This window comes from Rhagoletis pomonella, unplaced genomic scaffold (genome assembly GCF_013731165.1).
Source record: "Rhagoletis pomonella isolate Grant_MI unplaced genomic scaffold, Rhpom_1.0 Rhpom_scaffold_00007, whole genome shotgun sequence".
NCBI lineage: Eukaryota > Metazoa > Arthropoda > Insecta > Diptera > Tephritidae > Rhagoletis > Rhagoletis pomonella.
Window position 1 is genome coordinate 63,480,525 of NW_023458561.1, and position 15,312 is coordinate 63,495,836.

Consider the following 15,312-nt stretch of genomic DNA (forward strand, 5'->3'; position numbering starts at 1 on the left):
ATTTATACTAACAGCAATCCCTTGAAAAGGGGTAACATTATTAGGGATTTTTGGAAAATGAACGTGGTACCTCCCACATATATCTACATACATATATAAGTTTATCTCTTTATATCTAACTAAACGTTCTATCGAAGATGTTTTAAATAGGGGTAAAACTATCTTGCGCCACCCTAACTTAGACATTTTACTTGTTTCTTTTGCGTTTTACTCGAAGCGGATTTTTTTCAAGCTGGTGTACACGATATCACAATATCTATTGGACGATTTAGCCGGAGTGTTTATCTTAAATGCCTTAGCAATATTCTTTTAGCGCTAAGTATCGAGTTTTTCAATATTCCGTTCTCTCTGTAGTTAAAAATTTAACTAATTAAATATGTTCATGAAAATTCGTGTAATTTTCTTAAAGCACTGCCAATTTTTTATGAAAAAAAACTGCAAGAAAAACTTTTTTTGTAATTTTATTTTGCATATTTTAACTAAAACCAAAGATTCTTGTTTTGCTAATCCCGTAGACTTTCATATTTCGCCATTTTCAAGTTCTGGTCATAGTCTTAAAGTGAAAGTATTTATGAAAGAAAGGTACTTATACAACATTTCATAAAGAAAAGGAAGGAAAAAAGGGGAAGACAGGCTAATATGTATTGACGTCAAATATATTAATATCATCGAAAAATATTGATTTTTAAGAAACAAAAATGCATGAAAAACTTTTAGCGTTGTTGTTTTTTGAATTCAAAATAAAAGGATAGGAGTACATTTTTTTCTCTATAGAACACTCCTAGCGCGTGAGAGCATACTAATTCCGACTTTATTTTTTCACATGGACCACCCTTATACATACACGCTTTGTTGTACGAATGTCTCCGCGTACGTGTAAATATAATTTTCCAGCTACTTAGGTTCGAATAAAAAGTTAAAAACAAATAAAAAATAATAAGTGGTAAATTATTGTGAATATAAAAGAAATTTTGAAATTGGCCCTGACTGATGTTGACTGGCATTTATAGCAAAGCATCGAGATGTAAAAGCGTAGAAAAATGATAGAGTATTCTTGAAGCGTTAAGTGGCTTATCAATAAATACAACCTGCCGTGGCATACAGCTACCCAGCCATCATTAATGTAATACTATCAGGGTTTTGTTTTGAGTGGTTTTCGTTTGAAAATACTGGCTGGGGTATATAAATTCATAAGTATATAAATAGACATAGATACAGCATGATTTGCTCATAATCACATACATATGTAAATAAATGCGTTAATTTGAATTCTTGTGCAAGTGCGTATCTTTAAACGCACCTGATAAAAAAATATTTTTTCATTGTATTGAAGCCTCTAAACATATGGGTGTTTAGGTGCATATACATACATACATACATATGTCTTATGTACGAATTCTGCTGTTGCTTTACATTTTCTGGGATACCTTTCGCTCATTTTGTGCCATTTGTTTTTTTTTTGTTGTTGTTTACTTAGTTATAAAAGCTTCGTTGTCTACTTATTGCTTCATGATCCTTATTTCAAAAAGGGGTCGCATTTTTGTGATTTTTCCTTTGTTTGCATGGAAAGTTTCTGCATAAAATATTCACCATTTTCAATTGATTCGACATCAAAGTGTCTCAAGTGGCTTGAAGTAGCTAATTTAAATTTATTTACCGTTGTTTTTTGTTTGTAAAGGTTTAAGATGTTTTGGTAGAAATAGTGGAATCATTGCTTTTTTTTTATGAAGAGAAAGGGTTTTTATCTGCAAACTAGAGCTTGAAAGAGGTAATTGATTAGATGATGTTTGAATAAAAAATTGATATTTTATTTAATTTTCCGCTTTGTAACCTGTAGTATGAGTACACCAGAAACTTAAGTGAAAAATTATGTTTTCCCTAGTGTTGGTTTTCATGGCTATAAATATTGCAAACCCCTCAGTTGGTTGCTTGGTTGCTTTGCTTCCCAAGTTGCCACTCAGGAATCAATTAGCGCATAATAGCACCATTTTGCGGCACTTCTCGTGTTCAATAATATTTTATTCTGAATTTGTGCATATCGCATGGCCAAAACTTCAACTTGAAAAATGCTGGCATGCGAAGGATTGACACCAATCTCCTCGGAATAGATCTCTGTACGTAGGACGACAGATCTAGACCTTCACCTCCTCCAACTTATTTTTTTTATTCTCAGGTCAAATTATTTTATGGTCATTTTAAGGTTGACATTTTTTTAAAATAAGTTAAATTTATATGGAAGCGATGTAAGTAGTTTGGGTTATCTAAATAGTAAAATTTAACGAGCAATAAATTTATAGAATATTGCAACCCACAAACTCTCTCACGAAAGAACCTGTTGGATCCCTATTTTTGCAAATATGAATAAAATAACATTCAGTTGCTCGCTAGAAGGTTTAATTATATTTCACCAAATTCATTCTCAGAAAAGATCTTTATACAAAGAACATAAAAGTCCACAGGGCATCCACAGAGCGTCTCTGTGTCCGATGGTACCCAATCTTTCGCACTGGGTTATTATAGATAACCTCGGCATTCAAAACCAGATCCAAACGCGTTTCCGGGCAGATCTAGACCATTTTATCGATGGCCGTCTTAAACTATATTCCCAGGCAGGTTACGTACCGCAATGAACAGAATGCCTTTGAACATGATTAGCACTACTTTTGTCAATGTGGATTTGACCCATTTTCTTAATTTCTCACATATATGACGTGTATAATATTTTGACTTTATGGAATCGCTTAGGCGGTTACAGCGCCAAATAAGAAGACAAATAAAATAATTCGTTTAATGCTGTTTTACTCAACCTCTTGCAAATTCTATTTTTACACATAAATTACTAAATTTAGATATTTAATGCTTCCCGCTTCAGCGCGGGTGAACTTCGTACATCTCTTTCAACCAAACGAATAATTACTCTTCGTTGATTTTGAATAAATAACAAACAAAGTAGTCTCCCCTACACACACGAGATCTGCCGCCGGCAGGACATTGCTGAGCACAGCTATCCAGCAACAGCTGCAACAAAGTGATTTATAGCTATTTTAAAGGGTACTCAGCCTTAGAAATTTTCCCTCTTTTCTACTTCGTTCTGTAAATATTCGCTTTGATGTTCTACACTATTTGTTAATTTGCCCTCTTTTATCTAACAACAAATCACACTGAAGTTGGTTTAGTTGTTTTGGTTGCAAATATTTATATGCATGAATGTATGCACGTTTGTGTATATGTAAATATTGCATCCTTGTAAATTTCCACCTGAATGTTTATGATAAACTTGATCTAATTTTGTGTCCAATTAAGTGTGAAAAGAACTCGTTTGAAGTTCACAGCAGGCGACAGGGGATAGAGGACTAACTGACTACCTTTATGTTTGTGAATTTGAATATATATTTTTATGTGCATTAGATATGAACTTGAATTGACAGTTTATTGAAAGAAATCTATTTGAAAAGCGAACGTCCATTTAAAAACATGACTGTGCATGTTCATAAATTATTGTAAATAATTCTGTGCTGCAGGTGAGCTCAGAAAGTTGCTAAGAACGAAAACGACCAGTTGAAAAGAAAACGTGGAGCTTTTGTTAAGTATTGGAAATTAGAATGAAGAGTGGAGTTTAAATGTGTTCCGATCTAAGGGAAATATTTACGGACATATGGAAATGAATTCGAAAATGTGCTATACAGGAGAACAGATACATGTATTTAGCTCGGTGGAGATTGGTTTGGAACTAGTGCAATTGGAATGCATAGTGGAGTATCGTGACTTTTAAATTTGAAAATTAAATACATTAGGTCAAAAGATAAAAAGTAAATTTAATAACAATTAATATAAAAATTGAATTCAAATGCCAAAAACTGGTGTTTTCTTCTTAAGCTTCTTTCGATGCGACTGCATTTGGGTTACGTTTTTTTTTCCAGTTGAAACTTTGTAGATATTTTCTGAAATACCCCTTACAGTGGATAGAAGCTGCGTTATGTTATAACTAGCTTCACCATACGTTCTCGTCGATGCTGAGTAAAGAATATTTTTGTCCATTTTCATAGTCCTTCTAAGAGTCTTCCAAGGGCATTGAAATTTGAGGACATATAATTCGGGCAATCTCGGTACTCAGGTCCGACAAAGGCACACTTTTTCGCATTCGTTCACTTTTATTTTTAAGTTATTTTTATAGATGGAGAAATATGTACCAGAGTAGGAGAAAACTAGCGTCGATTGTTTTTTCAATAGGTCTTCGGCAAATAATATTTTTAATTATCCCTATAAAATTTCTGCTTAAAATCCCATTTGAAGATTCTCAAACTTCGACTTTAAATAGCGTGTGCGGAAGAGGGTATTGAGTATAAGCCCTCGATAAATTAAAATATGTAAATAAGTATATGCTTCCTTTTTTATAAGGAGAAGGTTATGAATTCGTCCGAATATTTTTTTTTTTTTGGTATGTTACCGCATAACTTTGGACCACGTAAACCGATTTTTATAATTCTTTTTTTTTTAATGGAAATGTATTACCTCACAGGTGGTCCCGTACTATTTTGGTTTAGATCCGATCATTGGATCATGAAGAAGTTAACGAGAATCTTAAATAAAATATATCACAATAAGGGCTACGTCGAAGGTCTAGTAGCGATGGACACTTTTATGGCTGCCAACTGGTTATATAGCTAGAAAAAATATATGTTAGTGAGACTTTTATGAAAGTTAATAAGTCTAATGTAAAGTTCTTGGCAACAGCGACGAATATTCCTTTCCATTGCTTTACAAACATTTCTGCATTCTGACAACACTTCAAGCTAATAAGTAACGTTACTATAGAAAGATAGTTTTCGGCCCTTCATCGCTTCAAAAGATGGCTTCGTAGTAAATACCAGGTTCACAGGGTTTTGGGTATGCATGTTTACGGCCCATTTAATTTCAGCATATTAATGTGCAAGTTTGAAGTCGCTCAAAATTCGCGTTGATATTTGAGATTTATTTTTTTTTTTTGTTGACGGCGTTTAAAATTTTCTTCCATCCACGTACGTATGTATGTATGTTCTAAGGCTTTTTTAAATGCACTTTATTATGTCATAATTAAATTGGCTTTAAAGCTGCAGACTCAAAAATGTTCCAAAACTTCTAACTGTATTTTTATAATTAAAATTTAAAAAAAGAGGCTACTGTATATAATTGTTTTAAGAAACACATAATTTTTAATTAAAACAAATTCACTTTGAACTTTAGAAAACTCTATCCTAAAACACTTTACATCATACTTCTTAAAATTATTCGATGTTTTATGTATCTATTTAGATGAGGTAATAAAAATAGCTCAAATTTTGACAGGTCTCTCAGCGCTGAATCGGTTTATATATCTAGTTAATTTCACCTTATTTGACAAGTTGGCCCAAGTAGCCCCCTCTAACCAAAAGTATGTACCTGCCACTGAGCCAAGTAACATGGGTTTCGTACCGTTAATGATTAATACGCTGTTTAAGTACAATACACAAGTACAATAGATTGCAGGTCAATATTCGAGCTCCATGAAAAAGTGCCCTGAGTGTATATTGTGGACACAAGAATTAACTAAAATATATTGAAACTAAAAAATTATTTGAATTGTGATTTAAAATCGAGTTTTGGAATTACACCGCGTAAATAAACATTCCTTATCACCCCGCATGATTTTGTAAGCATAGGAAGAAAGTGTTTTATTTCGGATCGAACGGAGTCAAATGGCATATTCTTTGCTACTTTAACACTTGGGGAGGGTAATATATATATACATGTCAACACGTTTTCAATAAAGCTGTAAAAACAAGTGATGACTACAAAAAATAAGTTTAGTTTTAATTAATAGTAATAAATGGAAATAGCTTTCTTTCGGCACAAAAATGTCTTCATTAAATGGCACAAAAATGTCTTCATCAAAAAGGCTTTCGGCAGGTTATTTGTAATCGGAATATTTAAACAATTTTGTTTTAATTTAACTATGCTTTTAAAAATTCTTTTTCGTTGAATGCATGAACTAAAGATTCTTTATCTATGATTACAACTTCATGTCTGTCTCTTGGTATGAATAAATTCAAGTTTTTTGATTCTCCTAATCAGTTCATATTAAAAATCAATATCTTCCCAACACTGTCCAAAAAATTAGCTTTACAGCCTTACAAGAAATGAAAGTTCTTTTATCTTTAATTTTTTATTATCTTGTTATTTGTGATAATATAGCCATGTGCCTTATTTTCACATTAAGCTTTTACGGAGATTTTCTCTGACCTACTTAGTTATTTTTAGTACTCTCTGTGATTTGGGTTATCTCATAAAATCATATATTTTCAAGCAAAATTCAATAAAACCGAAAATCGCCTATCGCCGAGGGCAACCACCATTGTAGCCACAAAGTTACATATTTCCAAACTCAATAAAAGTTTCACAATGACTCCTATCACTATTGCTTAGGTTTCTGAAGCTGCTCTGTTTCATTTCCCTGTGCAAACATATTTTTGTGTTTTTATTGTTGACGGGTCCATAAACATGTGCTGAAGTTGAGGCTGGCGAACAAACAAATTGCATGTAGTCACGCATTAACACAATGTTTCAGCGAAACGAAAAAATATATATATAGCACACACCACTGTTTGTACATTTTTATAACCGCACTAGTGCTATACATTGGACAGTTGTGCTGGGCGGCCAACGGCAAAAACATGTCTTCGCAAAATTTACGACATCAAATAATTCTCCAGTGAGTCATATAGCAAAGACAGTGAAAGCTCATAAAGACGCAAGAAAAATTGTAGCAAAATGCTGTAAAGAGGGCAAAAAAGTGGAAGGGGATAAAAAAAAATATCAGTGGCAGAAATGCTGCTATATTGTTGTTGCTATTTTGATAGAGCCTTTCCTGTCACTGTAGCCGATGCAGCAGCCCAAACGCAGACGGTGTGTGAATTAATTTTCTCAGCGGAAGGCTAGAGTGTGCGTATTGCAACTAAATGTTGTATGTGTGTACTAGCAAGGAAGGCAAACAAGAAAAAATGCAAACCTTCAACTGAAATGCACGCAATGAAAGTAAAAAAAAAAAAAAAATTGAATGCCATGAAACACGAAATGGAGGAGAGCAGACCTGCAACAACGCGGTTAATAGTCAGTTACCTGCAAAAAATTCACTGCATTGAAAAGTGCAACATTATAAAGCGTAGTTAGACAGCTAACTGGCGCAACTGACCTCTTGGCAATTTTACCAGCAAGGCGTTTGAAAGGTGAGCGGGTCTAAGGCAAGCCGTGGCAAGCTGGTAACGAAAGTCCCACCCACAAGAGCGCAGCTGCGTAAGTTGCTGGGGGTTTAAGTGCCGGTCAAGGTTACTGTCATTTGAGTCAAAGTAGTGCTTCTGATCGGTGAAGTGAAAATGAAGACTGAAATACGCATACATACAATATGAAGCTGCTGATAAGAATGGACTGATGGGATTTTGCAATCAATTTGACAAGCGCTGCTGGCTTATTCACTTGATAGTTTTCGATATTAAATTTAGTTTAGCCCAATTGTATCGTGTTGAATCTTTGTTCGACGAGTAGCTGCAGCAGCTCAGCTATGTTGGCTATTTTGACGCGAAAAATTATGTGGATGAAGATTGTCAACTTTAGTTACTTTATATACAAAATAAAGGTAAGGGCAGAAGCCAGCCGGAAATGGAGCTGGTTTCTAGCTAACTTTTAACTACCCAGCAATCTACTGGTTGTAACTTTTTATTACCTGCGTATTTGCTTCAGCCGTAGCTATCTACTGGTGTCCTCTGCATTAGGTGTTAACTAATTTGTAGCTAACTACCTTTTTTTGTCAATAAGAAAATATGTTTTGGAGGGTGCATTTGAGCTGCAATTACGGCGCCAGTGTTACTTTTTATGAGATTCTCACGTTCTACGCGAAAATTTGGGCCTTTCTGCCTACATCAAGCGTCGCGGAGAAAAATTTTTACTATCAGCTGCTCATCATTGCCAAATCAAAAGTCGCATACAAATTTTTACTGTAAATTTCTGCAGCATTTCAAAAGAATTTCTGTTGAGCATCAGCAACATATCATCAAGAAAGCAACAAAGCTTCAATATTGCGGTATTGCTCACAGGACCATTGCCCTCACTTTGCATTCCGTTTGTAGCGCTGACCTCTTCGCGTTGAGTACTCAGTTGTTACGAGGCTAGAAGTTTGTCTTTTTGTTTTTTCAGCACCAGCTTCGCTACTCAAGGACAACCTAGGCCTACCATCGAGATTTGATTTTAATGCAGTCTGTCGAATGTCCTTTACCACCAATAAAAAGTGGCCAAAAAGCTACAGTTCCATCGTGCCCTTTCAAAAGTATTGATATATCCATCCAATAATCCCAATTGCACAAACAAAACTAAATAAATTAATTGAATTGCAGAATACACTATAATTTTTATTTAACTAAAAATTTTTTTTACACATTTTGCCGAAAATAGTTTTGTAATACATAGCCGAAAAAATAAGTATTTAAGTATTTTGATTATTCGATTGTGAGATGATTAATAAGAAACTAACGATGCAAATAACATTTATAAAATGAAAAAAAAAATTTATTATTATTATGCTAAATTTCTATCTATGTATATGTTTATATGCATTTAAGTGCATTATGTATGCATGCAGTTTGGTGTAGTTAAATACTATGTGTTATTAGACAATTATATGAGTACGATTCCTAAAAATTTTCGAACGCCTGCGATCAATATTCATAATTTCACCGTTCTCTTTCAAATCTCTCTCCGCTGGGCGATGCCATTGAATGTTGTTTGTTATTTTGCTATTGACGAGGCGTCATATCTTATTTGCTTTGTTCGTAATTATAATTACAGCATTGTATGTTTATTTGCGAAATGCTGTCTCACTTTAATTCATCCTCACACGTTAAGCTTCTTAACAAACCTAAAAGTATCTACATGCATATGTATGTACATGCAACCATAGCTATAGTTAGTAGGTTCAGCATATTATTCCTTTCTTCCTATTCTGCTACTGTGACACTTTTTTTGTTAGTATCCACCGGACGTGTTGAACGGGATAACTTTCCCATATCACTCACATTTCATGCACACAATAGTCTAGACGGCAAGTTATCCTTTTGGGGCTTTCTGCTTTTCGATTAGATTTAATAGTTGAGAGAGTAGTGGTAGATTGGCTTGATAGTTTCAAGGAATGGATAGTTTTTACAAGGGAGACATTTGAAAATATTTTCGTTTTATCTTTGGTATTTTTGTGTTTTTTTTTTTTTGTAAATTTTTTTCATAAATAAGTTGAAAACTTTTTGCTGCTTTGTCATTAATTGTTGCACTACTACAAAAAGCGCATAACAGTAAAATTTAAGTACACTTTCGAAATTAAAATTTTGGTTTAGGTTTACAACTGAATAATGATGGATGATCCTTAAGGGAACTGGAAGCAATTATTTGTTAAAGGGAGAGCATTATGACAGTAGTAACTAAAGTATATATAGACTAAGGGAGCAAGCGCATAATATAAAAATATTTGCTAATATTTTCGCTCAAGAAAAATAATATAGCGTAAAGTGTGAAGAGTTGAAAATTTAATTTTTCTCGGCCGAGTGGATAGAAAACACGGAACATATCAATAAAGCTATCTATGTCCGACTGTAGTTAATAGTATTGCACCATTCTTTTCTAACCGCCTCCTTTTACAAAGCCTCAGCCGAGACACACGCGGATTTGTGTCTACTTATGAAATGAAAAATTGGAAAAAACTAACTTACTAACTTTGAGAATTTTATAAGCGTGAAAAGTATTGCTAATGGAGTTGTTGTTTCGACTATGGTCTATAAGCAAAGAGACTACTATTATTTGGGTATTCAATTAACTGTTTGGGTGCGCTCTTTGTTGAATTTTCTTTAAACTTTCTATAATTTTCTATGCGCACCACTTTTCTACACTATTTTTGTTATTTGAATTTCTTTCTTCACTTTCTTGCATTGTGATTCTCTCTACGTAATACTGTAACTCTCTCTCTCTGTTACGCTCTGCTTTTGTGTTAATCCTAAAAATTTGTTTTCAAATATTTGTTATGTTTTCATCCTAATGTGTTCGTGTATTGTCGCCTTCGTTGTTTGTTTCGTTGATTGCTATGCTATTGGGATGTGGATTCGGCAAAAGGCGATATTTTTGTTGTTTAAATTTTTTTGATTACACGATTAATAAACGATCAACAAATTATTCTCGTTGAATCCGGCCGAGTGGCCTGCATTGCGTACGATGAAGCACGAACCATCGAAGTGCATACGTTTCTCGTTGCGACTGTGAATAGATAAAAAAAAGGCTTTAGTTCAATAAAAAATAAAAAATAGTATAAAAAAAATTTTAAGAAAATCTTAAGAGGTTTGTATTTGCATACGTATGTCTAAATGTGAAGCTCAGAAAGTTGGAATGGATTATAGATTATAAGCTGATCTGCGCACCGTGTGTTTGCCAGAAAAATCTTGATCTGATATTTGCCTGTGTAATCGAGGTGATTAAAAACGAGCTTTGGTTGAGATTATATTTATGTGTCTACCTACTTTATGTTATTATGTGAACGCTGTACAAAAAAGCGCCTAACGATATGTTTACACAGTAAAAAGTTTGTGAAATAACAGTTTTGTAAAAATCGGGACACTTTAACTCGACCCTGAAATTAGGACATATCTTGATAAATCAGGACGACTGGTCACCCTAATTTTAAGTAGTTTCTCAAATGAATTGCTTAAAATAGTTTTATTTTTTATTTTTCAGCTTTTGTTTTGTGGGATTCAGTTTTTTTCTAGGGGTTATTATAAAAATCTAGCTTTTTCACTCGAACATTGTTGGCAGCACTACTGGGAACATATCAATCTAAATTCAATATATCGTCAATTGAGACGGAGCGCTTTAGAACTATTTTCTGAGGTAGAGCATTCTTTATCCAAAGGCTGAAATGGGGCATTTTTCTACCGTTTACTGAAATAGGGGGTCTCCGAAACGGCAGCGAAGGTGCGGGAAACAACAAAGAAAATAAATTTAAGGGCCGACCAAATTATTAAAATGGACAAAACAGTCAACTACAAAACCTTATTTGTTCAATTAAAAATGATACCTAAGTAGTGGTCAGGCTGTGCGTCGATCACGGGAAGCTCCTGCTCGTCAAATCCAATACCAACACGTCGCCTTCCGCCTCAACTTGCGACACTCCTAAAACTTCCCGTTCAACTGCAGCTGAAGTGCCCCGGCGCGTTGCTCAGAGTTCGGGCCTCAGTGCCGGTGCTGTTGATGGCCGATCAATTAGCTCCGGCCTGTTAATTCCGACAATAAATTTGACGCTTTCGCGGATGCCACTACGGTGCACACAAAGAAACGCCATGTCTTTTCCCATCGTCATCATAGAGTGGACAACAGAAGTGCAGCGATAAGAGAAGAAGGCGACGTCCCTATTGCGGTTTTCGCGTCATCTCTTCCTCCTATTTTTTTACTATTGGTCGGTAACGACATATACATACAGTGAAACTGCTATCTTATCAACCCACAGTAGTGACTAAGGGACTTAAATATGCCCAGCTCCGCCGATGGCAGTAATCAGCTGAATAAGTGTTTATCATAATTTTCCGAGACTTACGGCATAGATTAAACAAAATTTAGTTTAGGAGCAATAACCGAACACCAAAAATAGTAGCCTATTAGTTTATTTCCACCAAGCCTTAACTGCAGTTTAGTCCTATTGAAATAGGGTGACTACAACTTCAAGGGGGGTAATTGCTCATGCTAAGTGCAAGCAAACAAAAGTAAAAAAGCAAAAAGTAAGAAATAAACCCTACCTTACCTGACCTCTTAACTGCAGTTAAGCCTTTACTGGAACGATATCATGCTCATACTTGTCGGATTTTGCAACTTTTACATCATTATTTTACCATTCGCGATTACGACAAATAACGGTACTCTATTAAGCCATTTATAACTTACCGAACAAACAAATGCGATGTTTTGCCCAAAGAGGCTGTGCAATGAATTCCCGGAGTAGTCAAAGTGGCCGAACCATTACCTGGACTGGTGCGAATCAAGCACTTGTTATGCGTGCGTGTTAACCTGCAAAAAAGGCAAAAAAGTAAAGTTCATAAAACTATGAGATAAATCATATAAAATTAATTACTTTACGAGCCCATCAGCAGCTTGAGTGATACGGAAGCCATTTATCTCGTAGATTTCAGTGCCTTCATCGGTGCATGAGTATGTGGAGTTTTGTATAACTTCATTAGCATCTTGCACATAGGATGGACCATGGCGCGAGTCACTAAAGTGTGCAAAGTATCAAAAGGATTTTTTTTTTAGCAAAAATATCAAAGTGGATTTAGTAGTTTACACGCACTCATAAAACACCGTCAAAGTGTAGTCCTTCGTGAGATCAGTGAAGGTGTCGGTGGTGGTGCGTGTGCCAGCTGTGTCGACGAGATAGATCAACGCGCAAGATTCGCTGGTGAAACTGACGCCCTTGTACCACATTTTGGCATAGCGACTGCGAAGGAGTAACAATTAATTACTTGGATTTCATTCAAATTAATTAGCTTACACATAGTTGTTGGTCTTCATGCCGTCATAGGTGACAATCTCGACCTTGGAGCCGCTTTGCAATATGCGTCCATTTGGATGGATTAGCGCCGAGTTGCTGCAATTGCGTGACAATGCAATGGCCACCATGCTGCGTTGATTCAGAACGCGTACAGCTTTGTCCAATGTCATATCGATGCTGTTTTTTGGCAGAAATTAAAAAAAAAATTGATTTAAAATACTCTTCTATTTTTGTAAAAAGTAGATTTGGCAGACTTTGCGCTTTAACAACTAACCGTATTCCATCGCGCAGACGCAGCTGAATGGTGCCGTTAGTCATAGCAATCGGACCCGCTCCTGGGCAGGGTGGTGGTGTGGGGTTCTCGTACTCAGCACCACGGTGACTGCCGCTCAAACGCCCCACTGCATAAGGTGGTGGCGGCATCGGTTGAGGGAATTGTTGGGCATGATGCGAAGGTGACATTGCAGTCGGCTGTGAAAAGGGTTAAATTGCGAAACTTCATTAAAATAGATTGAACTAATGCGCATGGAATTTGTTACGCGATTTTTCAAAGGATAACGCACTCCTTCATTTGCGACATGTTGCCAAAACACATCCATATTGCTTGGATTATTTTGTTGTGGAGCACTTTTACTTTTGAAAGGTAAAAATTTATCTCCACTGGAAACTATTCGTTACCAGTTAGCCTTCAACCGCCCTAATCTGTAGCGATAAAAAATGGATATCCATAATGATAACATTACCGAAAAAAGTCATACCAAACTTTGTGGATATCTATAGCGGCTACGATAAAAATAATAGCATCGATAATGATTTCTGTTACATTATTGATATCAACAGCGATTACGCGATTACTACAAACAATCAAAACTGAAAGCTATTGCAAATTTGTACATGCTTGTGTAAGAATAAAAAAAAAACTTTGTGGTAAAATATATTAGCAACTTTCCTTGTATCGCACTCGCTTAACCATAAACTAGAAAATCTGGAATTTCCCAACTGTATATATTTAATGTAACTAGGAGTGCCTGTGACTGTCGAAATTCGACCGTTTTTCTAGTTTCTTAAGGCCTTTGGAGAGGCTAACTAAGCACGTCGTTTAACTTATAAGGTACGAAGTTACTTATCGGAAAATCTCCTGCTTTGGAACTAAAACATGAGCAAGACTTAGAATTGAGTCGATACATTCTTTTGTCGATAAATTTCGATAATGTCTTATCGACAATTCAATGAATTTCAAAAACACTAAAATCCGATAACTTGTCAAAATTCGATAACTCGACTAATTTCGATATATTTTGGATAACTGCATTTCGAGGGCTTGATCAATTTTGATTACTCAAAAATGTATATATCTCGATACAAATAGATAAACTTTGGATTCCTCTATAAATTTCGATAACTCGGTTAATTTTGATAGACAAATTTCGATAACTCGTTCCAATCCGGTAACACGATAAAGTTCGTAAGCAGTAATAACTCGATAAACTTATATAACCTTGAAATTTCGATAACTCGATTTATTTTGAAAAACCGATTCGATAAATCGACAAATTTCGGTGAATCAATAAATGTCGATAACTCTACAAATTATGATAATTCTATAAATACCGATAACGTCGCAAGTTTCATTAAATTGACAAATTTCGACAATCCCATAAATATTTATAGCTCGATAACCATTGTAAATTTCGACAACTACATTTTCTTACCCTTTCAGTTACTCTAATTTTTAAGTATTTCTCATGGTTTTCATTTTAGTCTTTATCTCCAATATTACCTTCACTTTTTTGTTTATCGATTATTTATTCATCATCACATTTATCTTTATTAAAAGTGTAATTTAAAAAATGATAACAAAATATCAATACAAATATACAAAAATTAAATGCTGATATTTTAAGGCCCACCCTTATATGCATGCAAGTGTATCACTGCCACGCAGTCTACCACGCCAAATGTGAAGCTGATAGCAAAATATCAATGATTTTTTGTTTCTCTAAAACACAATTTGCCACTGGGAGAGGTATAATCGCTAAACCGATGGACAGCGAAAATGAATGCACCTACAATATTTTGTATTTAAGTTTTTAAATCTTTTTATTTATTCATTGCAACTTTTATTAAAACTTTCAAAAAAGAGTCCATACCGAACAACTTTCCTTTGTCATGTTCGCTTAACTTCGAAAATATTTAAGCCTTAAAATTTCGAGGTTTCTAAATTTACACATTGACGAAATACTTTAGCATATGGCTTACCATGCGGCAGATATCGTTCTCAAATCCATAAATCGGCGATGGTGGTGGCGCCACAGGATATCGAGCGTTGAATACGCCCCTTGTCATGCCACCACTGCGTCCAGTTAATGGAGATTCATAGCCGCCGTAGTGATGCGGTGAGGCAGCACTCATGTGCACCGGAATAGACATTTGACGCGCCTGGAGTGTGGCCGATGGTGTGGAGGTCTCCTTGGGTGTCATGCCGCCACCACCAGACCCGGTATTGCCGGCTGAGACCAATGAGCGTTGTTGCTGTGAAACAAACGGAGCAGCGCTGGCATTGAAGCGAGACTGCAAAGCAAAAAGAAAACAATTAAGAGCAAAATAAATTCGCAGCATAAGACTTGCTTAAGAGCGCCTTTGGCAAAGAGAATGAACAAAAAAATTTTAACCAAAACAAAAGCTGAGAGCGTAATTCCGAAAAATTCGGCTTGACAATCAGCTGACAAATA

The 15,312-nt window shown here is 35.2% G+C and overlaps 1 protein-coding gene across 1 annotated transcript in view; it reads right to left on the minus strand.

Moving 5' to 3' along the window:
* Positions 1 to 10,199: 10,199 nt before the first annotated feature.
* The window catches only part of LOC118743949, a 14,097-nt gene continuing 8,984 nt past the window's right edge, over positions 10,200 to 15,312 (minus strand). Inside the window, exons 2-8 of the mRNA XM_036476711.1 lie at positions 14,840 to 15,151; positions 12,855 to 13,051; positions 12,581 to 12,757; positions 12,380 to 12,526; positions 12,164 to 12,304; positions 11,977 to 12,099; positions 10,200 to 10,302 (exon numbers count right to left, since the gene is read on the minus strand). Of these exons, the coding sequence (XP_036332604.1) occupies positions 10,200 to 10,302; positions 11,977 to 12,099; positions 12,164 to 12,304; positions 12,380 to 12,526; positions 12,581 to 12,757; positions 12,855 to 13,051; positions 14,840 to 15,151 (1,200 nt within the window). The remainder of the gene's footprint in view (positions 10,303 to 11,976; positions 12,100 to 12,163; positions 12,305 to 12,379; positions 12,527 to 12,580; positions 12,758 to 12,854; positions 13,052 to 14,839; positions 15,152 to 15,312) is intronic.